At 51.9% G+C, this 23,515-nt stretch overlaps 2 protein-coding genes across 3 annotated transcripts; one reads left to right on the forward strand and one right to left on the reverse strand.

Moving 5' to 3' along the window:
- The first annotated feature begins 263 nt into the window (after positions 1-263).
- On the forward strand, positions 264-5,637 carry ACOT8 (acyl-CoA thioesterase 8). Its single transcript, XM_083447608.1, has 6 exons — positions 264-442; positions 2,189-2,325; positions 3,207-3,432; positions 4,370-4,527; positions 4,978-5,169; positions 5,273-5,637. Exons 1-6 carry the CDS (start codon positions 288-290, stop codon positions 5,389-5,391), a joined length of 987 nt encoding a protein of 328 aa, XP_083303734.1. The 5' UTR covers positions 264-287; the 3' UTR covers positions 5,392-5,637.
- Positions 4,634-14,258, reverse strand: SNX21 (sorting nexin family member 21). 2 transcript variants are annotated; one of them, XM_083447579.1, is made up of 4 exons: positions 13,770-14,258; positions 8,924-9,227; positions 7,957-8,111; positions 4,634-6,855 (listed from the first exon to the last, which is right to left on the reverse strand). In XM_083447579.1, the coding sequence occupies exons 2-4, from the start codon at positions 9,201-9,203 to the stop codon at positions 6,184-6,186; spliced, it is 1,107 nt and encodes a 368-aa protein (XP_083303705.1). In that variant the 5' UTR covers positions 9,204-9,227; positions 13,770-14,258; the 3' UTR covers positions 4,634-6,183. The 2 variants fall into 2 exon arrangements, with proteins under 2 accessions (XP_083303705.1, XP_083303704.1); XM_083447578.1 differs by lacking the exon at positions 13,770-14,258 and adding an exon at positions 12,232-12,345 and having other exon boundaries at positions 5,543-6,855.
- Positions 14,259-23,515: the final 9,257 nt, after the last annotated feature.

Below are 23,515 nucleotides of genomic sequence, written 5' to 3' on the forward strand. Positions count from 1 at the left end.
CCCTCGCCCGAGACCCACCAATCAGGGGCCGCGCCGCAGGATGGGCAGCCGCTCGGCCAACGGGAAGGCCACGAGACCAGGGACCGGCGAGCGGATTGGCCAATCGCGAGGCACGACCCGCCTCCGCCTCCGGAGAGGGAGCTTCCGCTTTCCGGACGCCGCGTCAGGAAGCGAGTGGGCGGGGCGACGCCCCCCCCCCGCAGCCAATGGGAGAGAGCGAGGGAGAGAGCGCTTCCGGGTTCGGCCGCGCGGACTTCCGGCGGCCTCCTGTCAGGTGACGGTTCAAGATGGCGTCGCCTGCGGGCACCGGCGGGCCTGAGGCTCCCGAGCGGAAGGCGAAGGGCGATGCGGGCGGGGAGGAGGCCTCGCAGGAGGGCGACCTGCGCAGCGTCCTGGTCACCAGCGTCCTCAGCCTGGAGCCGCTGGACTTGGACCTCTTTCGGTCAGCGGGGGCGGAGGAGGGCGGCCGGGGAGGGAGGGACACAGGCCGGGCCCTTCGTCGTGGGCGATGTGGACCTAGAATCTCGGAATTGTAGGGGTGGAAGGGACCCCCAGGGTCATTAATAATAATAATAATAATAATAATAATAATAATAATAATAATTTATTACTTATAGCCCGCCCACCTGGCTGGGCTTCCGCAGCCACTCTGGACGGCTTGCAACAAAATATTAAAATACAGTAATCCATCAAACATTAAAAGCTTCCCTAAACAGGGCTGCCTTCAGATGTCTCCTAAAAGTCTGGTAGTTGTTTTTCTCTTTGACATCTGGTGGGAGGGCGTTCCACAGGGCGGGTGCCACCACCAAGAAGGCCCTCTGTCTGGTTCCCTGTAACCTCACTGCGGGTGGCAGTGGAAGACAGGAGTGCCTGGCGTGCTCTGGTCCATGGGGTCACGAAGAGTCGGAAACGACTGAACGACTAAACAACAACAACAACCTCACTTCTCGCAGTGAGGGAACTGCCAGAAGGCCCTTGGTGCTGGACCTCAGTGTCCAGGTAGAAAGATGGGGGTGGAGATGCTCCTTCAGGGATACTGGACTGAAGCCCAACCCCCTGCGATGCAGGAATCTCAGCTGAAGCATCCCTGGCAGGGGGCTGTCCAACATCTGTTTCAAAACCTATAATTATTATTATTATTATTTATACCCCGCCCATCAGGCTTGGTTTCCCCAGCCACACTGGGCGGCTCCCAACCGAATATTAAAAACACAATACAGCATTAAACATAAACAGCTTCCCTAAACAGAGCTCTCCAAGGAAGGAGGGTCCACAACTTTCCCAAGGGAGATCTTGCCACTGCCAAGCAATTCTTACTGTCGGAAAGTTTTTCCTGAGGTTTATTCGGAATCTCCTTTCATGCAATTTGAATCAATCGGTTCCTCCCCTGCAGAAAACAAGTTTGCTCCATTTTTCATGGGACAGCCCTTCAGATAGTTGAAGATGGCTATCTTATTGAGATCTCAAGGTTTCTTCCCATCTTGCAGCATCAAATGGCACTGAAGCTCTTATGCTTTTGGTTGTTTGATTAAAAAAAGCCTCGCGTTAAATTTTGTCTGCAATTAGGATCATAAGACAGCTGCTTATCGGTGCTTCTGCCTATGGGGGTTTCTGTGAGAGCCGGACAGTGAGCTAGATGGGCCGCCTTTAGCCTGATCCAGCAGCCAGGCTGTACTTCTATTTCCACAGCATTGAGAAAAAACAAAGGCAACGATGTAATAAAAGTCTTGCTGATGGATTCATATCTGTCTTGCAAACAAATGAAACAAAAATGGTCACCTCACACAAAGTGCCAAAGCCCAAGTATGTCTCTTTGATGGGTTACAACTTGACTGGGTGGCTTTGCCCTTCGAAAGACAGGCCCTTGGTCTGGAATAACACGAGAAACAAAATCGGCTCTCTTGCTTCCCCGTCTTTTCTGAAAACAAGCCAAGCTTTGTGCTGGGAATTGCTTTTGGGAGAAATTCTAATGTCCTGGGCCCTGACCCCAGATAGCTGTCAGAGTGGGCTGCAAGGTTCTGATTTGCAATGCAGAGAACACAAACTATGTGGGCCTGACATGACTCCACACTATCCACCTTGTCCCCACAGGCCACCCTATAGTACGCTAAACAAAAAGCAGGAATCAGGGCAGACAGAAAGACGCCATCTTCTGGGGAATAACCTCACTTTGTTCTCTTTCTACTAGTGGGAGGCACTACTGGGTGCCAGTCACACAGCGACTCTTCGGCGGGCAGATAGTGGGCCAGGCCTTGGTGGCAGCTGCAAAGGCTGTGAGTGAGGATGTACAAGTCCATTCGTTGCATTGCTACTTTGTGAGAGCAGGTAATAACAGGTTCTGGGAAAGGAGGGGGTGGGAAGGGTGGAGTTCTTGAGCAGCGCCTTATAAGCAGACCCTGGTAAGCTGCAGAACTGGCAGTAGAAGGTGAAGACTCACACAGCCACACCCAAAGTGTTACCAGTGGCCAGGTAAAGATCCAAAGGAAGCTCACAGGCAAGGTGTGATGGACGGAGATGGCCATTTGTGGCTACTGGACTTCCACATCTAATCACCCAAGGGAGGCTGTTTCTGGTCACACAGATTCCACTTCTGGAGTAGATGGGCCCCTGGCCTGATTCAGCAGGCTCTTCTTATGTTCTTAGCTCTACTCTCTCTCTCCTTTCAGCATCTCCCCCAAAACCAGTAAATACAATTAGTCGTTGTAGCTGTGATTCCCATTAGTTCTTCAGTGCAGCATCTAAGTACTACCTACTTTTTTTTGCCTTAAGCCTGCTGCTTTTAGTGGATGGTGGTTTGTGTGTTGTTGGCCACTGGGGGACGCTCCTGCTTCTCCTTCCAGGCCCAGACAGGCCACATCTTAGCAGGCAGAGTGTCCCAGGAAGCTGCAACAGCAGCTGTAAGGGTGGTGGCATCAGTCCCAGTTCATCACCACTTTTGGTCTGACTGGGACTGAAAACAACAGAGGGAGGAAATCCTACCATCCCAGCTGTGCCCACCCGTTTGACTGTCATGCTCCTACTGTTATTCCGGGGCACAGCCCAGACGCTGCCTGAGCACTGCTCTTGATCTCTGGCATGGGGGGGAAAAGGAGATAGAGAAGAAACCAAGAGAGCGAGTGCTTGCTTGCACAGCAGCCATAATGCTCCCATCACTCTCCCTTTCTGGGGCGGCAAGTGAGCTGACCGAAGGCTCTTCCTGCTTCCAGGGGACCCCACGGTGCCGGTTCTGTACCAGGTGGAGCGCACTCGCACAGGGAAGAGCTTCTCGGTGCGGTCGGTCAAGGCCATCCAGCATGGGAAGCCCATCCTCATTTGCCAGGCCTCCTTCCAGCAGGACCAGCCCAGCCCCGTCAAGCACCAGTTCCACATGCCGGACGTGCCCCTTCCAGAGGAACTGCTGACCCAGGAAGAGCTCATCCAGAAGTACCTGCAGTGAGTGGCACGGGGTCCCCACCTCTCTTCCAGAAGACAGTCCGCTTGGCGACGTACCTAGAGAAGCTGAAGGCTTCCTGAGGCCGAAGTTACCAGCCTTGCCCTTGGCTCCTGCCTGGCCCAGGGAGCCAGCTGTGATGTGGGAAAAGTGTGTCCTCCAGGAGGGCAATGGGCTTTCCTGGAGCAGCTGCACTGACCCCAGCTCTGGGTTTGCTCCCAGTTCAGAACTCTCCTCTGGCTCTGCGCAGCTCCAGGAAACTTGGGTTGGCCAGGCTAGTCTGTGGAACTCCTTGCTACAAGAGGGAGGGTGGCCACCAACTTGGGTGGCTTGGAAAGAGGATCAGGAAGTGAGGGCTCTCAATGGCAACTAGCCAGGATGGAAACTGCAGGAGGGGAGAGGGCTCTGCCTTTAGCCCATGACAGCTTCTACCCAGTGCAATTTTTCTGGTGCCAGAGCTCACCATGAACCCCTCCCTTGTTCTCTTGTAAGAAGGCTCCAGTGAGTTCTGGTGGGAAAAAGCCCTGCTTCTACCAGTGTTGGTTGGTATGCCTGGCTGAGCAAGTGAGAATGAGGCCCAACGTTTTCCTCCAGACCGTCCCTGTCCCCATTTTCTTCCAGACCCTCCCAGTGGTGTTGGGGCTGCAGCTCCATCCCTGGACATTTCCCAGGCTGCCTGGGACCCGTGGGCAAAGGCTCCCTGCTCGCCTGCAATGGCGCCCCCCTTGTGCCCCCAGCCAGCTCACTGCTTGTGTCTGCTCTTTTTTCTTAAAATAATGTTTATTAATTTTCAACACAAATATACAATCTTATCCAAATTTTCACAAATTTAACTCTGTTTGGACTTCCTTCAGCTTCTCTGACAATCATCTGTATTTACCTCTCAATTACGCATTTCTTCTGTTACGCATTTCTTCTGTGTCTGCTCTTTTTTCAAAGGGACCCAAACCTTCTGGACAGATACAGGCAAGGGCTCAACAAGATGCTGGCCCAAGAAGTTCCCATTGAGATTAAGCCAGTGAACCCCCCAGACTTCTTCCACCGGAGACCGCAGGAGCCCAAGCAGCTCTTGTGGGTGAGAGCCAAGGGCCACATAGGTAAGCTCTTTGGCACCTCCCCCCCCCCCCCCCCGTTAGCATACCAGGGATTGGTCTGAGGCCCATAAAAGTCCTCTAAATCAGGTATCAATGTGAATCTGCATCCTTTCACTTGAATCAGTATTCAATTTACAGAACCTTAAAAAGAAAAAAATCCCAAACACACATTTTGGGGTAAGGGAGGAGAATTATGGGGTGGGGAGGGATGTGTGGATCACGCAGGCTCCTGCCTGGGGACTTGGTCTCTGGAGAGATTGCTGCACAGCGCTGAGGCCTAGGAACTTGCTTTGGGAGATCATTTGGGTCTTTCAAGTTTGCCTAGGGCTGCAGCACCTCCTCTCCAGCTCGAACAGGGGCACCCGGCACCCACCTTGCCCCCTCAGCAGGCTCTCTGCTACCTGCCCCTCTGCGCCTTGCTCTCTCCTCCAGCCAGCGATGTCTGTTTTGCAGGCGAATGTGACATGAAGCTGCACTGCTGTGTGGCCGCCTACATCTCGGATTACGCCTTCCTGCAGACGGCCCTCTTCCCCCACCAGCACTACAGGGTCAGCTTCATGGTCTCCCTGGACCACTCCATGTGGTTCCACGCCCCCTTCAGGGCCGACCACTGGATGCTCTATGAGTGCGAGAGCCCCTGGGCAGGTAGGTGCCAGGCGGGGAGCATGGGGGGGGGGGGCTGTGCGGGGAAGAGACGCCCGAGGGCTGTTCTGCATCACAGCCTCCTCCTCCTCTCTCCGACACGCAGGGGGGTCCCGGGGCCTCGTTCACGGGCGCCTGTGGCGCAGGGACGGCGTCTTGGCTGCCAGCTGTGCCCAGGAAGGCGTCATCCGCGTGAAGGAGCAGCCCTCCGGCAGCAAGCTGTAGCGAGGAAGAGCGCGGTTCTGCTCAGAGGCGCGGCCCCTGTGGACTTGGGCGGGCCCTGCAGGCCTCATGCTGGAACGGCAGCGGCTCTCCAGCCAGATGGAAGCCAGCTGGTCTGGGCGGCTTTTGCACAGAGACCCACAAACAGAAGCACTGATGAGCGTCCTTTTTATTGGGTGAAGGGAGTTACAAGACTGGCCCTTGGCTTTCCCTGTCGCTAATAAAGGGGCGGCAGCCCCTCCCTCCAAGGCTCTGGTCTCCTGAGGCTGCAAGGGGAGGGAGGGAGGGACCTGGTTTCCACCCGATTTCCCTTTGACACCCTGCCCCATTGGAAGAGGTGGGAGCCGGCAGCCCCTCTTCCCTGGAAACCACTCTAAAATCTTCCCTTTTTCAGCCTGGGGCTGGAACCTCAGCTCCCCTCTCCCCAGTAGGCTGGAACCCCAACCAGCAGCAACAGCACCACCCACCTCTGGAGACCCCCAGGCTTCCACTTGGGGAGAGGAGCTGTGCCCCTCTGCCTACCGTGACAGCTATTAGTGTCAGACAAACACGGCAGGCGGGTGCTGCTATCCCTTTCCTCCTAGAGGCATTCAAGCATTACAAAGAAGTCCCTTTCAGAAGCCAGGGAGGCATCTAATTCCTCTACGGAGCCCCAAATAAACAGCCCCAGCGGCTGTTCCTCGCAGGGGCACAGTGGTCCTCGGGAGGGACGAGTTCAAATGCCCTAAAACAACGGTCCAGTTTCTGCCTGGGCTGCTCCCCTCCCGCGATCCAAAGTGAAGCCAGCCGGCCTCCTCAGGGCAGGGGCTGTTTGATGAGCAGTTCCTTCAGGGTGGGCGGGTGCATCTCTGCTCCGCCGGCCTCCTGCAGTCGCTGCAGCCGGGCCTCTGCCTGGCGCTTGTCCCTGCCCAGCACCCAGGAGAGGCGGATGTGGGCCTGCAGGAAGGGGGCTAGCAGCGGGTGACTGTCCTGCGCCTCCAGGAGACACAGGGCCCGTTCGCAGGCCGCGTGCGCCTCCCCGGCCTGGCCCAGCTCCTGGTGGCAGACGGCCAGCCCGGCCAGCGTCAGCAGGAAGTGGCCCGAGCGGCAGGCGCCCAGCCTCTCCTGCAGCTGGTGGGCGTTGGCCCAGGTCGCCAGGGCCTCCGTGTACCTCCCAGAGCACGTCAGGCTCTGCGCCGCCTGCAGGTCGCGCAGGAAGAAGAACTCCAGGTAGTCGGCCGAGCGCCGGATCTCCGGCAGCGAGTGCAGGTGGGACAGGAACTGCTCGAAGGCGCGGCTGCGCTTGGCGATGGTCTCGGCCGTGAAGTTGCGTCGCAGCCGCTTCCGGGGGAAGGAGACGCCCGCCATGTCGCCGCAGAAGCGCCGGCGCAGGTGCCGGTTCAGCCGCTCGAAGTCAGAGTAGCGGCGGGAGATGCAGGCGGGTGCTTTGTCGAACTGCCCCGCGCGGATCAGGTAGACGGTGTAGAGCTGTGGGGTGGGACAGGGAGGGGGCAGCAGTGAGAGGGGGGAAAGGGACAGAATTCAGTAATCCCCTCCCCACCCCGCAGCAAGACAAACAGGGAGGCATGCCCCTCTCCCTGGCTTCCCGCTGCGAGAGCCTACCTCCCCCCTTCCGCGGACAGATCCCCAAGCAGCAAGGAAAGGGCTGGGAAAGCCAGGCAGGTGAAACAGCAGCAGCCATGGGGAAGTTACCTGAGGCTCTTCTGCCCAAACCGTGGCAGCACAAGGAAAAAGAGAAAATAGTCAGGGCCAGGCACCCTACAAGACACCCCCCACCCTCCCAATAAGGCATGGTGGGTGCAAGAAGAGGCAACTCCAGTCATAACAACAACAACAATAATAATGATAATAATATTTATACCCTGCCTACCTGGCTGGGTTTCCCCAGCCACTCTGGGTGACTCCCAACAGAATATTAAAAACACGGTAAAACACCAAACATTAAAAACCTTCCTAAACAAGGCTGCCTTCAGATGTCTTCTAAAAGTCAGATACAGTCATAACTCAGGATTAATACGCTTCAGCTTAAATATTTTTGGTGTGCGCTCCGCGGCGACCTGGAAGTTACAGAGCGCGTTACTTCTGGGTTTCGCTGCTCGCCCATGCACAGATGCTCAAAATGACGTCATGCGCGGAAGTGGCGAAACGTGACCCATGCATCTTACGCTCACTTCAGGATGCGAACGGGGCTCCGGAATGGATCCCATTCGCATCCAGAGGTACCACTGTAGTTGTTTATTTCCTTGACATCTGGTGGGAGGGCGTTCCACAGGGCGGGTACCATCACCGAGAAGGCAGAGGAGGGTGGGGCAGGCAAAGTCTGACCGCCCCCTTTTTTCTCCAGGTCGTAGAGTTGGAACTTCCTCAGGGACAGGGGGGACCCCCAGAACACCTGTCCATGGGCGTTTGGCTGACTTAAGGCCAGGAGAGGCAGCTTCTCTCTACAATATCCCTCCCTCTAGATGTTGGGTCCTCCTTCTGTCTTGTTTTTGCTGCCCCTCCAATCCCAGGTTCTTTACAGGCTGGGGGGGGGGTTCCTTCCTTTGCCCCCACCCCCATCTCACTCACCACGTACTTGGAGTTCCGCTCGCTGACCACGTTGGCGCTGGTGACCTCGAACAGGAGGCGCTGGGGCACGAAGCTGCCCCGCGATTTCCTCCAGAGCTCCTGCAGCTGCCGGGTGAGCAGGTTGCTGCCCCTGCGCTCCGTCGGGGGGCTGTGCTCTGCAGCGGGGGGGGGGGGGGGCAGAAAAGGAAGAAAGCAGATGTCAAGCTCTGGGAGGGGGTTCCTGCTTCCTGGTCAGCAAGAGCTCAAGCTGAAGATTTGGTGACTCCTGTTTCTGGCATGGAGAAGAGCTGGGACCAAACACAGAAGAAGAACCTGCAGGATCAGGCCATCTTCTTCTCCCAGTGGCCAACCAGATGCCCATTATAGGAAACCCACAGGCAGCCACACTCTCCACTCCTGGGATTCAGAAGCAATTCTTTCTCCTCCCGGAATTTGTCTAATCCACTTTTAAAGCCACCCGAGTTCTAGTGTTCTGAGAGAGGAAGGCAAAGACTTCCCTGTGGAAGCATCACTTCCACAAACTTCCGTCATGTGACCTCTTGCTCGCCTTCTCTCTAAAAAGCCCCTTCATAGGGGATTGCCTCCATCCCCTGGATCCTCTTGGCTGCCCTCCTCTGAACCTTTTCCAACTCTACAGCATCCTTTTGGGGGCGAGGCGACCAGAACCGTACACAGTGCTTCGTAGCGTCGCACCTGGGAGTGATCATCCTGCCAGTGGGCTAGTTGCTTCTCAAGGTGCTGAGCCATGGCTGGCATCACGGGACGGGCGCTGTCCCCTTCCCCCTCAACACACTTGTGAGGAATAACAACAACAACAATGATGGAGAGGGCCCCTTGGCTCCTTCCCGTTTCGGGTGCAGGCAGTTCCCTTAACTCCAAGCCCCTGCCCAATGTGCTCTCCTATGCACCTGCACACTGACTATGTGCCCGCAAACCACCCTCCCTGCTGCCGGCTCCAGGGCCCTACCGGCGTCCTCTGTGTCTTCGCCCAGCAGGTCTGGCTCTGGGGGCTGCCCTTGCCCAGCCACGCCAATGTCCTCGTCCTCCTCTTCCTCTCCTTCCTCCTCCTCATCGTTGCTGGTGAAGCTCAGCGTCCCGCTGAGCCGCGTGGAGAGGCCCTCGGTGTCATCCTCCAGCTCGGAGCTTTCTGGGAACTCTTCCGCTTCTGAGCTGCAGCCTGCCAGCCCATCCCGCTCGCCCTCTCCGGTCAGGGCATGCCGCAGGCGGTGCAGGATGCGGGAGGCCATGGAGATGTCGGGGGGGGGGGAGCCCTGCAGGGAAGAAGAGGCAGTTAGGTCACTCTCAGCAAGCCTCCCCCCCCCACCTACGCCATGGGGCAGGGGTTTTCCCGGTGGAGCCTAGTTTCTCTGCTTCCCTCTTTAGCACTTCCTTATATATACTATTGGCTTCTCAACACACACAGAAGAGTGAAAATGTAAAAAAAAGAAAACAGATTTAAACCCATAAAGCGTCACACCCCAGGAGGACAAAGTACAAAGACCCAGCACAGCTTCAAAGGGGGGTAGTAAAAGTATTGACTCGTACAAAGATTCCCTTCGCAGATAATAAAGATTCATGAAAATAAAAGTATTCTCTGCCTGCGACTTCCATCATTATTGGGTATGAAGGTTCTACATAGTCCTAAATGAGCCAGACATATGTATGTACTGATGGCACTGAGCTGCAACAGGCTGCAGTATCTCTGTAAGAGGTAAGACCATGCCATACATTTTACAAATGGTGATCCAAACTCTGCCTTTTAGATACTCAAGAAGGGCAGTTTGCCAAACTCTTGAATACCAGCAAGTCAAACTATTAAGATTAAAGGTCTTCCCAGCCTGCTGTTAAGAGATGCGAAGTAAGTCCTTTTTGAATCCTGTTCTGTTTCCACATGTAGGCTCCAAAGCGCCAGGTGGAAAGATGGGAGGAATAGTTTGTTTAGTTATCCAAGAAAACTTGGCAAACACCTCTTTCCAAAATTCAGCCATGTTTGAGCAGCCCCACCACATGTGGGGCTACACGGCTGCCCCTCGCAACACGGTGAAGATGTACCTGGAGGCACAAAGAGTGAAATTGTGGAGTAAGGCAGCAGCCGTGGACGAAGCTCAGAGACAGCTCTCCAGGTTGGACTGACAAAGACCTGTATGGAGTCTTGGCCCACAGGCCATTCTGTGGCACTTCTTTTGTGACCCACCTTGGTCCTCTTGCTCTCTGGCCTGGAGGCTGCTGTGGTGGCCAGCAGCTAAGGAAGGAACCCAAACAGATTCCTCAAGCTGCCCCCACAAAGCGTAAGAGGCACCCCTTATGCAGAAAAAGCGCAAAATCTCATAATAAACATATTGAGTATAAACACTTGCTAAGGGAAGACTGAAGCTGCTTTTGTCTTGGGACAAAATTTAGTTCAATTGATTCAACAAAACTGATGAACTTGATCCAGGGAGATCAGCTTTTCAAAGTCTGACAGAGATTAAGAGTCTTAGATTCCACACTGAGTAACGACTTCACTGTTCAGTAAATTCTTAATGTGGTGGGTGGCCTTGATGATGGGATCGCAGGTTCCCAGTGTCTGGTTTCAAGTCTCTTAGCAGGCAGGCATCTTAAATCGCCACCTCCAGTGCCTGCTGTCTCGTCTCTTGGCACCCTTAGGCAACCCCCCAGCGGGCAGTATTGTCCACTTTGGGAGCCGGAGACCTATAGGAAACGGCTGAGTGAGTCATCTGGAGGTTTGCTGGGCTGCAGTGTCACCTGTCAGCCAGTGACAAGCAGCTCCACTTATTTCTGCCGTTAAGTCAGGGAGGTGATAGAAGTTCAGAACAAGACGTTTCTGGAGCTGTTTGGGGGTGGATTTGGGTGGGGAAACCCACTGATATGGGTGCACTGATCTGGATGGAGTTGTGTCTTACATGGGAGTTGCATGGGGGGTGTTACATGGTTTGGGGATGGTCCTGGATTTGGGACTCTCAGGGCAGGAATCAGTGGCCAGGGATGCTTTTCAGAAACTTCTGGAGAAAACGGGACTCTCTGAGATACCTGCTCTGTCTGCATCCAGGCTGGGTGACTCTAAGACAGGGCTAGACAGACTTCCGGCATGTGGGATCTGCTCCGTGGTTTTGCTGGAACTCCGCAATCCACCAACCAGAGCCAGCTGCAAAAAGGTCCCTCGGGGAACGGATCCCGTTAGCTACTGTTCTCCATAAACCATGCACTGGAATCATCTGTGCAGAGAATTCCTTATCTTGCACCTGATCAGGGATTTGCAAAACTCTCAAGACAAGGCAGCCAATTGGCACCCATATTATATGGGAAAGAGATATGGGGTGAAAAGTGAATAGCCCTCATATAGTTTTTACTTGCTATGCATATATTATTAGAAGTCAGTTAATCCCTCAAAGGTCCACAAGCGGATCCTGATTTACCTTGTGCCCACTCTGGACACTACAACGCCCACTCTGCCTTGGAAGACAGTTTGGAAACACCAACATCACAGATTCATCAGATCTCAGAATTGCAGAGCTGGAGGGACCCCCAAGGGTCATCTAGTCCAATGTGGGAATATGGCAGCGAGAGTGCATGTTGGGGCCTCGCGCCACATCAATTCTCTACAGTTACACGGGCTGCCTCCTTCGTTTTGGGACCCAATTTAAAGCTCGAATTTTGGCTTCTAAAGCCCTAAACTCTTTTAGGGCGAGGCTCCTGTGGCCCTGCAGATGTTCTTTGGACTCCTGTTCCCATCAAGCCTAGCCAACATCTGGAGGGCTGCAGCTTGCCGTGTCCCACCCTGTGCCCCCTACAAGACTGCCTGGACTTTTGCATTCGGCCAAGGAGGCCTGCCTGTAGGATAAAGAAAGCTGCCAGATGTGAGGGTCAGGGTCTGGGGGGGGGGAGTGTTGCAGCAGCTGCCCTGCACTTAATGGTGCTCTTGCGCAACCCTCCCCGCCGGCCTTGTTTTGGAAGTTTTTGACAAGAATATGCAAACCATTTTCATTTCAGTCTGCTCTGCATTAACTGCTGCTTTATTAATAATGGCTGTTCATTGTGCTCCATTTTAAGGGGGTGTGACATGGTCTTAACTGGACAATAGCTTAATTTTTAATATTTTGTGACCATTGTGTTTCTCATGGTGCCTTGTGCACTATTTTGGAGGGGCAACTGTGCCCTAAAAAGTGGTTTCGAAAGCCCATAATAATTAGAGCCAATGCAGTGTGCCAGTTAGAGTGTTAGACCAGGACTTGGAAGAGCCCAGGGCTCAAAGCCCAGTACAGCCATGAAGCTCACCTTGGGGGCCAGTCGCTGCCTCCCAGCCTGACCCACCTCATTGGGTTGTTGCAGGGATTCAACAGGGAAGAGGGGAGGACCACGCACACCCCCTTGAGCTCCTTGGAGATATAAATGCAACGCAACAAAATGAAACAAGATGAGGAATCTTTGGTTTGTGGGGCTATATATATATATATATATATATGTATAATCTCATTATAGTTTCTGTTTGACAATTAAAAATACTAATTTTTAGGATATCAATGACTTCTTCTCTTTCCATGCACAGGAAGGTAGCCGTGTTAGTCTGCCGTAGTCGAAACAAAATAAAAAATTTCCTTCCAGTAGCACCTTAGAGACCAACTAAGTTTGTTATTGGTGTGAGCTTTCGTGTGCATGCGAAGTGTATCTGAAGAAGTGTGCATGCACACGAAAGCTCATACCAATAACAAACTGAGTTGGTCTCTAAGGAGCTACTGGAAGGAATTTTTTTATTTTGTTTCTCTTTCCATGGCTCATTTTACATATTATAAACTCCTGCGTTTTTACAAAAACTAAAGCATTCAGTATGATTGCATCCATCAAAACTTATTTACACTGTTTAATTTCTCTTAATGCTGCAAACACAGTTGCGGGTTTTTTCTGCCCTTTGTTTTGAAAGCCAGAGAGAGGGTCTCTCTGCAGAGGGTACTGGATATAGAAGGAAGGGAGAGAAGAGGCAGCAGCTGGATGCCAGAGCTAGCCTGAGGCATCCTACCTGGCACGGGAGAATGCCCGCCCCGTGCACACCCAGCGAGGAAGAGCAAAACAAGGCTGGCACTCAGCACCCTCCCATCCCCAGAGGTTTCGTGGTTCCTGTCCCAAGGGAGCAGCTGGAAGCTGAGCACCCACGGGGCAACCTGGGGCCTCGACGTGATGCCAAGGTGCCTCAGCCGCAGGGCACCCGCAGGTGAGGCAGAGCACGCCCGGCTCTTCCAGCTCATCATCATCATTTTACTTGCATGCTGCCTTTCCATAGTTAAAACAACGCTCAAGGCGGCTGACAAGATTTACATAATTGCCTACGTATCAAAAGTCATAAACAGTAAATAAAACACATGAAAGCTCAGCCCATCTTGCTCTGGGGCGGCAGGTGCCAGGGCGAGCCTTGCCCTCTCCCCCCCCCCCCCCAGGTACAAGGGAGCAGGAGGGGGGGCGCAAGCCACCCCCCCGCCCCACTTTCTGTGGCAGGTATTGCCAAAGGCGCAGGGGCGCAGCCCTGCCCTGCAAACCCTCCGCCCCAGAGGGCGCGCGCGCGGTCAGTCGGCAGGGGGCACTCTGCACATGCCCCGGGGCCCCTTTCGCGCAGCCCCACCCATCGCAGGCCCGAGCCGCGGCCGGGGGCTTGGCGGGCGGGCGGCGAGGGAGATTGCGCGCAAAGGGATGCGCGCTCTGCACATGCCCGGAGGCTCGCCCTGCCAAGGATTCAGCCCGGCTGGGGGGGGCAGGCTGGGGGACCCCCGCCCGGTCCCCCCCCCGGCTCTTGGCGAGCGGGCAGTTCCCCGGGCGCCGCTCACCTGGAGGCAAAGGCGGCTGGGGGCGCCGGCGTCTCCGTCCTCCTCCTCCTCCTCCTCCTGCGATGGCCGCTCGGGCTGCGGCGGCTCCTCCTCCTCCTCCTCCTCCAGCCGCCGCCTCCCGGCTCTCTGTGGCCGGCCTCTCCCTCGGCTCCCCCCGCGCGCCGGGAAGGAAGCGCCGCCCCCGCCGCCCGCGCCCGGGAGCCGGAGAGGCGTGCGCCCCGGCGGGCTCCCTTTCCCGAGGCGCCCCTTGGAGACGGCGCGGCGAAGAAATCACAGACGCGCCCTGAGATTTGGGGAGGGCGCAGCGCAAAGGCAACAAAGGAATTCCGTGGCTCGGAGCCGCAGGGCTGGAAGCGCGGGCGGCGATTCCCCGGGTGCCCCCAGCACCCACCAAAATCCCCACCAAGGGGCCGGGCACCCACAAGAATTCAGTGCCAGGGCCGTGCGCGCCGCCTGGCACCCAAGACCCCGGGCCAAGCGGGCGCTCCGGGTGGGAAGAAGGGACCCCCGGGGATCGAGATGCGTTTGCTCACCTTCCGTGACTTACCTGCCTTTTCTCCCCAAGATCAGTCTCTCTCTCGTGACGCCTGGAAAATAGAAGCAGAAGCTTCCTTATGGCAGGAGGGCAGGAAGCTGGGGAGCCCGACGGTCGTCCAGAAAAACCTGCGCAGCAATAAATGTTTATAAATGTACCAAGCAAACACGTACATAAATATATAAACCACATGTCTGAAACAGCGCAGGAAAACAGCCATGAAGCCATTTTGGCTCCCAAACTGACCAAATGTTTTCTCTGCAAAGTCAAAGGAAAATGGGCAATCCTCCCCATTGTCTTTTCCTTCACAATTCCTGTCTTAAGGGTATGTCTAACCTGACTCAGGAACTAAAAGTATTTATCATTACAAAAGACTGACCAGGCTCCCCAGGGTATCCAATCAAGTAAGCATTAACAGGTGACCTGCCAGACAGGAGATAAACAAGGTGCTCAGATTTCTGTTGTAGACCGCCTTTTCTGTGATGTAGGTATGATGTGTCTGGGGGTGGTCTTGGACTCCAGGGTGGGCAATTTAAAATGTCTATATAAGGCCTTGCGCGCCATTGTTCAGGGTTCCTCCTCCCTCCTGCGTGTGGTGAGTGAGGACCCTGTTGCAACAGATCAATAAAGATCAGGCTTATGAGCTGCTTTACTTCTCAATATTCTCTGGCTGGCCTCTGTTCTTTTCTCCTACTGATGGAGAACCTGCAAAGGACTCTATAAGGGCTCTTGTGTCCCCCATAAGGGAATAAGGGCAGATTTCATTTATTACAGCATCTAGAATAACATAGACAAAGGGTTGGCTGCTGTGAGACCAGAGGGCTGGCCAGAAGGGGCTTTGGCCTGATCCAGCAGGCTCTTACACTCGTCAATCACAATGATCTGACTCGCCTCGTACAGCTGAGGTTCACTGTTGGTTAAACAACCTTGTCCCTGGCTGGCCTCCTCCTGCCCCCACCCTCCCTGTCAGGTGTCACTCAGCTGGTTCCTCCTTCCCTCCTCAACTTCTGCCTCCTTTTTGGGTGCACTTAGGATGGCTGCGGAAAGGCCAGAAACGCCTTGAGAGAATATTTGGCCAATAGGGGTTCAGGGGACACATGCAAATCAGCGCATGGTAAGAGGTTTTCGGGCGCCCTTCAAGAAACATCTGCCTGAAGATGAGCCCCTGGAGGGGGCGCAGACTTAGAGGACCCCCACAAAGGCCATCTTGCCAAGGGCTCCTCAAACCTGGAGTTGGCCCTGTGGAAAATGGTCTCCATTTTCAAAAAGTTTTTTTTTAATTAACAATTTCAACATATCAAAATATCAAAACATATTATATTCATTCTTTTTTCCCCTTTTTCTTTCCACCTCCCTGTCAAGTCCCCCCCCCCGACTTCCCTCAGCTCCTGTCTCTGATTTCTCATCACATATTGTTCCCTGCATACTGTAAAAATGTATAAATCCTTATATTATCTATCTAATATATTAACAATCAATAAATTTGTGCATGTTTATTCAAAACCTGCCAAGGAGTCCAATTCATTTTGTTGTCCTTTTAGGTAATTTGCAAAAAGCCCCCTTTCTTCCTTAAAGCCACAGTTGTCCTTGTCCCGCAGTTTAGCCAGTTCTGCGTAGTTCATCAATTTCTCTTGCCACTCTTCTTTTGTTGAGATTTCCTCAAGCTTCCATCCATGTGCTATCAAGACTCCATTTCCCATACAGACCTGCCCTCCGCCCCAAATCTTTCTGTGCTGAATAAGGGGATGGAGTGGCTCCTCTTTGCAGTAAGGTTGCCATGTTGGGACTTTTTCGTTTAGGGAAAGGCTGAGCCAGAGGCTGCATGATAGAAGTTTCAAATTCCTGCTGTGGACAGAGAGAAGTTTTCCTCCCTCTCTTCTAACACGGGAACTGAGGGGCGCCCAATGAATGTCGGGAGATTCAGGACAGGGAAAAGCAATGACCTCTTCGCGCAGCACAGAGCTAAACTGGGGGATTTGTTTCCACAAGGAAGTCATCAGGGTGTAATAAACAAAAATCTGCCCTTATTCCCTTCTGGGGGACACAAAAGCCCTTCTAGAGTCCTTTGCAGGTTCTCCATCAGTAGGAGAAAAGAACAGAGGCCAACCAGAGAATATTGAGAAGCAAAGCAGCTAGTAAGCCTGATCTTTATTGATCTGTTGCAACAGGGGGCTCCCCTCACATGCAGGAAAGGAGGAGGACCCAGAACCCAGGTGTGTCCGCCCTTATACAGTATAGACATCTTAAATTGCCCACCCTGGAGTCCAAGACCACCCCCAGAAACATCATACCTACATCACAGAAAGGGCGTCTACAACAGAAATCTGAGTGCATTGTTTAATAGGCAGGTTACCTATTAATGCTCACTTGATTGGATACCCTGGGGAGCCTGGCCAGTCTTTTGTGGTGACAAATACTTATTTCCTGAGCCAGGTCAGAGGCTCACCCTGTTCATACACAGACAGACATACCCTTAAGACAGGATTTGTGAAGGAAAAGGTGTTTCCATTTTCCTTTGACCTTGCAGAGAAAACATTTGGTCAGTTTGAGAGTCAAGATGGTTTCAGGGCGGTTTTCCTGTGCTGCTTCAGACATGTGGTTTATATATTTATGTATGTGTTTGCTTGGTACATTTATGAACATTTATTAAGACCTTTTTTTAAAATTTATTTCAAGGGCCGCCAACTTGGATGGCTTTGACAGAGGATCAGGCAAATTCGTGGAGGGGGAGAGGGCTCCTGGGGGCTCCTGGCCAGGGCGGCTCTGCTGTGCCTCCGCAGTTGGTGAGCTGGAAACGGGAGGAAGGGAGAGGGATTTTGTGCTCGATTCCTGTTTGCAGGTTTCCCAGAACTGGCATCCAGCTGGCCACCGTGAGAAGAGGATGCAGCCAGGAGCTTCTAACATTCTTACATAAATCTGCAAAACTCCTCATTTTGGAGAGACATCATAGAATCGTAGCGTTGGAAGGGACCTCCAGAGGTCATCTAGTCCAACCCCCTGCAATGCAGGAATCTCAGCTGAAGCATCCCTGACAGATGCCCACCCAACCTCTGCTTAGAAACCTCCAAGGAAGGAAGGAGGGGTGTTTTAGAAGCCTTGCAAATTGCTGCAGAAGAGGGGCTGTGAGTGAGAGCATGGCAGGGGCTGTCTCCAGACCAAGGGGAAACTGTCAAGCTCCCTTGCTATTTTTGTTACCGGATGCTGAATGTTGTTTATGCAATCTTGTTACATTTATAGTTCTGTAGTATTGTTTCCCACTATGTTATTATATTTGCTATTGAGTTGTTTTGATATGTCATTAGGAAATTCTTTTTGCACTGTTTGGTGTTGAAATGCATTTCGGTTTTCTTTGCTGCATGCCTCTTTGAGCATTATTTTTTGCGAGTGGAAAAGTAGCAAAGGAATGAAATAAGCATTACCGCATTTTCCCGTGTATAACATGCCCCCGGGTATAAGATGCCCCCTATTTTTTGGGACTCAAACTTAAGAAAACGCACTGCACTCTCCATGTATAAGACGACCCCTTATTTTAAACTTCCAAAGTTTAGGAAAAAATATAGTCTTATACACGGAAAAATATGGTGTACGCTTGACTGCACTTTGACAAGAACATCTCGCCCGCGTTTGGGAAGAACTCTGAGCTGTGTGCAAGTTCTGGTTATGGAAACATAATGTTCCCTGCACAGTCTGACCTGATTTCCCTGGTGCGCAAGACAAGAGCCCTTCTGAGAGGCCAAGGACCCACCTTCTTCATCAAACTCGCTTGACTGCCTGATTTCCTTTGGCGTTTGTGGCTGGGCCAGCCTGGCTTGTTCAAAACACACCTGCAGCCAAGGAGGTCAGGGGGTGTGGCCCAAATTCCAGGCAAGAGGACGATTCCTTCCTTCCTGTGGAAAAGAAGCGGTGGGTAGAAGATTGGGGCGTGAGCAATGCACAGAAAGAGAGCTGGGGGTTAACTCCCTGTGGAAGATTCCTTTCCTCCTGTGGAGAACTCCTTTAAAACAAGAAGAACTGCACCACCCCACAGGTCATTTATGATACGATAATCTTTATTGTCATTTGTCCCATACAGAACAATGAAATTGAAAAATCTACAGAGGACATTCAAAACCCAACCAGCCTGCTATCTCAGCTATCCCAACCTGGTTAGCCCCCTAAAAACTCTGTAAAGAGACCCCTGACCATTAGGTCCAGTCATGGCTAACTCTGGGGTTGCGACGCTCATCTTGGTTTATTGGCCAAGGGAGCCGGTGTACAGTTTCCAGGTCATGTGGCCAGCATGACTAAGCCGCTCCTGGCGAACCAGAGCAGCACATGGAAACACTGTTTACCTTCCCGCCGGAGTGGTACCTATTTATCTACTTGCACTTTAATATGCTTTCGAACTGCTAGGTGGGCAGGAGCAGGGACCGAGCAACGGGAGCTCACCACATCGAGGGGAATTGAACCGCTGACCTTCTGATCGGCAAGTCCTAGGCTCTGTGGTTTAACCCACAGCGCCACCCGCGTCCCTTCCTGTTTTCCTTAGCGAGCACAAATTTTGGGACATTCATTTGCCCATTAGTTTCACACTGAGCAGGGCTGATGTAATTCCAGTCAACATGACCCGATTGTATACATCTGTGAAGGGAAATGAAATCTTCATAATATTGCAAGGGTTAAAAAGGTAAAGGGACTCCTGACCATTAGGTCCAGTTGTGACCGACTCTGGGGTTGCAGCGCTCATCTCGCTTTACTGGCCGAAGGAGCCAGCGTACAGCTTCCGGGTCATGTGGCCAGCATGACTAAGCCGCTTCTGGCGAACCAGAGCAGCGCATGGAAATGCCGTTTACCTTCCCACCGGAGTGGTACCTATTTATCTACTTGCACTTTGATGTGCTTTCGAACTGCTAGGTTGGCAGGAGCAGGGACCGAGCAACGGGAGCTCACCCCGTAGCGGGGATTCAAACCACGGACCTTCTGATCGGCAAGTCTTAGGCTCTGTGGTTTAACCCACAGTGCCACCCGCATCCCTTAAAAAACAAACAAACAAAAAACAACTCTGATACCCCATTTTTAAATACAATATACTCCCATAGAGACTTGGGTTACTATTATTATTATTTATTAGATTTGTATACCACCCTTCATGGGCATAGCCAAGGGGGGCAGGGGGGCAGCTGCCCCCCCAATCAAGTGAAACAATATAAATGCTTCACTAACTGACTGATCACATTGGTTCTGCCCCGCCCTAACTAAAGTCCTGCCCCCCCCCCCGAACAAAAAGCCTGGCTATGCCCATTCCGCCCTTTATCCAAAGATCCCAGGGTGGTTCACAACAGAAAAAAAATATTTAAAAATGAGAAGACAAAATACATAATAAAACAAAAACAAACGAATGACCGCACAAACACATTTTAAAGGCCACGACATGTTAATCTGCCAAATACCTAGTGGATGGAGAAGTCGAGCTGAGTGTCATCTGCATATTTCTAACAACGTTCTCTCAAACCCCAAATAACCCTGAACTGACGCTTTAAGGAAATAAAAATACTTTCCCCCTAGCTGTGTGTGTGCTTCCTTGGCCTTGAGGCTTTGGCAGTTGGGTCTCCCTGTAGGTTGTGGAGGTAAAGTGGTGGTGGGAAAACCAGATTGCTGAAGCAAGACTGTCCTTCTGAATCCAAGGAATAACATATTTTTCACTCTATAAGATGCACCAGACCATAAGATGCACCTAGTTTTTGGAGGAGGAAAACAAGAAAAAAAATATTCTGAATCTCAGAAGCCAGAACAGCAAGAGGGATCGCGGCGCAGTGAAAGCAGCGATCCCTCTTGCTGTTCTGGCTTCTGAGATAGCTGCGCAGCCGGCATTCGCTCCATAAGACGCACATACATTTCCCCTTACTTTTTAGGAGGGAAAAAGTGAGTCTTATACAGCAAAAAATACATACCTTCTCGAGGGCAAGGGGCTGCATCCCTGTCCTTGCCAGAGGGCCCTTCGTATCAGCCTGAGTCTGTCGGATGCTCAAACCTGTCTGGAGGGAGTCATCAACCAAGGAGCTGCTTCTCGGGACTGGGCTGCAGTCCTGAGCACCCTGACTATTCTGGCATTGTAGGGGAGGATATTAACAGACAGGATTATAAATTGTTTTTATATGCAACAACAGCAGCAAGAATATTATTGCCATAAAAATGGAACCAAGAAGACTTCCGTCAAGAACTTCTGAAGATTTTCCGTTCTTTATCACTTGTTCTGCATTTCTTAATTTCTCCATTACTTTTAATTGTCCTTAACTAATAATTCTTTTCAAAGTCTTTCTCGCAATATTTCACAAAGTCCTCCTTACAGAACTTCTTGCAGTCCTCCTAGCGTAATCTGTTTATCACAATTGCTTTCCAAATATTTACTCCAGTCCTCTAAGAATCTCTGGTCCCGCAGGTTTCAAATCCTTCCTGTTAATTTATCTAATTCTGCATAGCCCATTAATTTCATTTGCCATTCTTCTTTTGTCGGCGATTCTTCTTGCTTCCATATTTTTAGCACCCTGACTATTCTGGGAGCGCCAATTTCCTTCTGCACAAAGCTCCTTCCCGTTTTGCCTTTGCTTTTAGTCATGTTACTTCTGCGAATTTCTGCAGGAAATTGCTCTTATGCACTAGAGGACGCTGGAAAATGAAATAGTGACTTGGTTCTGGGAACCTAATAGTAAGAAGACGAGGTTTTAGATTGGATAGCAAGTGTGACGCCTGCTCTGCCTGTGACTTTGGGCCTTTGGGGCCAGAAGTGGTTCTGCGCCTGCTTTTGTCTGTGACGCAGCTTTGCTGAGATGTCACTGGCCTCCAGGGAGGCTGAGACCAGCGGGTTGGATCCTGTTTCACTGTGGACACAGACCTCTTTGCACGGGTTAGCAGGATGAGGCCTGGGTTAGCCCTGACGTGGATGCGCCCAAGCTTTCATGTTTAGCCAGCTTCCATTGGAGTTCTTTTATATCTGGCCTCTGTTTCTTCTGTTTGCATGGGTGTGTTTTTAAGCGTTTTATTTCCTGTTCGTGGCAACTTGTTTTTAGTGCTGAGCCCGTGTTGTAAGTCACTTTGAGACCTGCAAACTGAGTGAGAGTATCTTTGGAATGCAGTTACAACCCCCAGAAGAGCCCTGCAGGGCCCAGCACAGCCTCGTTGTTTTTTTTTTTTTAATCTAATTATTCAACAAAAGGTTTCCACTCCTCCTTCAAGCCCACCTCTTCTCTAATTTTCAGAGTTAAGTTTGCCAATTCCAGCCTCTTCTTTCAAATGGGGACCAAGCAGACGCCTCCAGGAAGCCCCCAAAGGAGCCCTTTTTCCCGTTTCTCTGCAGCGACTGGCATGTAGAGATACACTGCGGCTGGGCATGGAGGTTCCATCAGCCCCCATTCCTTGGGGATCCGAGGCTGGGGATTTGCAAGCTTGGCGCCTGCTTCTGGGAGCGCCTTCACCTTCATAAGCAGATGTTGCAGAGGCACCTGGAATCCACAGAAAACTCATCCCTGTGGCCAGGATGCTTCTTCGAACCCACCAGCTGCCAAGAGGTGACGGCTGCAGGCTCAGTTCCGTGGGTGCAAAAGGGAGACCATTGCAAGCCCCTACAGGGCGGACATCTCTTTTAAAAAAAATATTTTTATTAAACAATTTCAACATAACAAATTATCAAACCATATTATCACACACGTTATTTCCCTCCTTTTCCCCTCAGCTCCTCTCTCTGATTTCTCTGCACACATTATTCTCTGCATGTTATAAAGTTATAACATATCCTTACCTTATCTATCATGTAATCAACCAATAAATTTGAGAATGTTTAATCAAAACCTGCCAAGGAGTCCATTTGTTGTGTTTTTTTAGATAATTTGTAAAAAGTTCCCATTCTTCCTTAAGGTCACAGTTGTCCTTGCCCCGCAGTTTGTATGTCGATTTAGCCAACTCCGCAGAGCTCATCAATTTCTCTTGCCACTTTTCTTTCGTTGGGACTTCCCCATTCTTCCATCCTTGTGCTATCAAGACTTGGGTTGCAAACACGATCCGTGCAGGATGCACATTCGCAACCCGCAGCGTTCGCAACCCACAGCTGCGCGTCTGCGCCTGCGCGGATTGTGATTCCGCACTTCTGCGTATGTGCAAAGCACAATTTAGCACAACCACCGAAACCCAGAAGTAACCCGTTCCGGTACTTCCGGGTTTCAGCATCCGTAACCTGAAAAAACGCAACCTGAAGCATCTATAACCCGAGGTATGACTGTATAGGTTAAGCTAAGGAAGAAGAGTTCGCCTCCTCCCAGCCCCCAATGCCACTGTGTCTGGGAGGACCCAAGAGTTATTTGATAGTGGAACAGACTCCCTCAGTAGCTGGTGGGCTCTCCTGAGTCGAATCACAGAACTGTAGAGCTGGAAGGGACCCGAGGGTCATCTAGTCCAACCCCCTGTGATTCAGGAACCAAGCCTTCACTTGAGGCTTTTAAGCAGAGGTGGATGGCCATCCATCAGGGATTCTTTAGCAGTGACCCCTGCATTGCAGAGGGTTGGGCTGGATGATCCTTGGAGTGTAGTGTTCCCAAAGCAAGGAAGGATTGGACTCTGATTAATACAATACACACGAGGCTTCACCAGCAAGACGGGAAGAGTGTGTATAATAATTCCTCTCCACCCCTCGGCCAAGGTCGTTTTATTCACGAAAGAACTTTTTACACAGTGTTCATAAGAACCAATCAGATTTCCTCTAAGCATTTCAAAAACCCCACGTGGAATAAAGTCAGATCAGAGAAATTCTTTTAACTACAAAGAAACTAAGGAAACCCTGGAGGTCATAAACAGGCGAGGCAGGATAGCAGCATTGACCATCTCTTTGTGAACTCTCTTCCTGGCCCTTAAGATCTATGTAAAGATTAACAAACTACATCAAAGAAGCTACCTACTATCTTTATGTACTGAAGATGCCCGGTGAAGTGTTTTAGAATGCTTATACGTGCCTGTCAGGTGTAGAGAAAGCAAATGGCAGAAATGGAGAGGCTTGTGGGATTTGATCAGAAACTATTGTCAATGAATCAAACCCAGTCCACACAATGCTTTCATCGCGGACACAATGGCTTGCTTCATATTTCATAATTCCTCATAGCAATCCCACCTGACCCCCACACTCTGGATATTTGCACCCCTACATTGGAGTCTCTTCCAACTCTACGATTCTATGCCCTTCCGGAGA

The sequence above is a fragment of the Podarcis tiliguerta genome, assembly GCF_965153285.1.
Source record: "Podarcis tiliguerta genome assembly, chromosome: 6".
NCBI classification, from domain to species: Eukaryota; Metazoa; Chordata; class Lepidosauria; order Squamata; family Lacertidae; genus Podarcis; species Podarcis tiliguerta.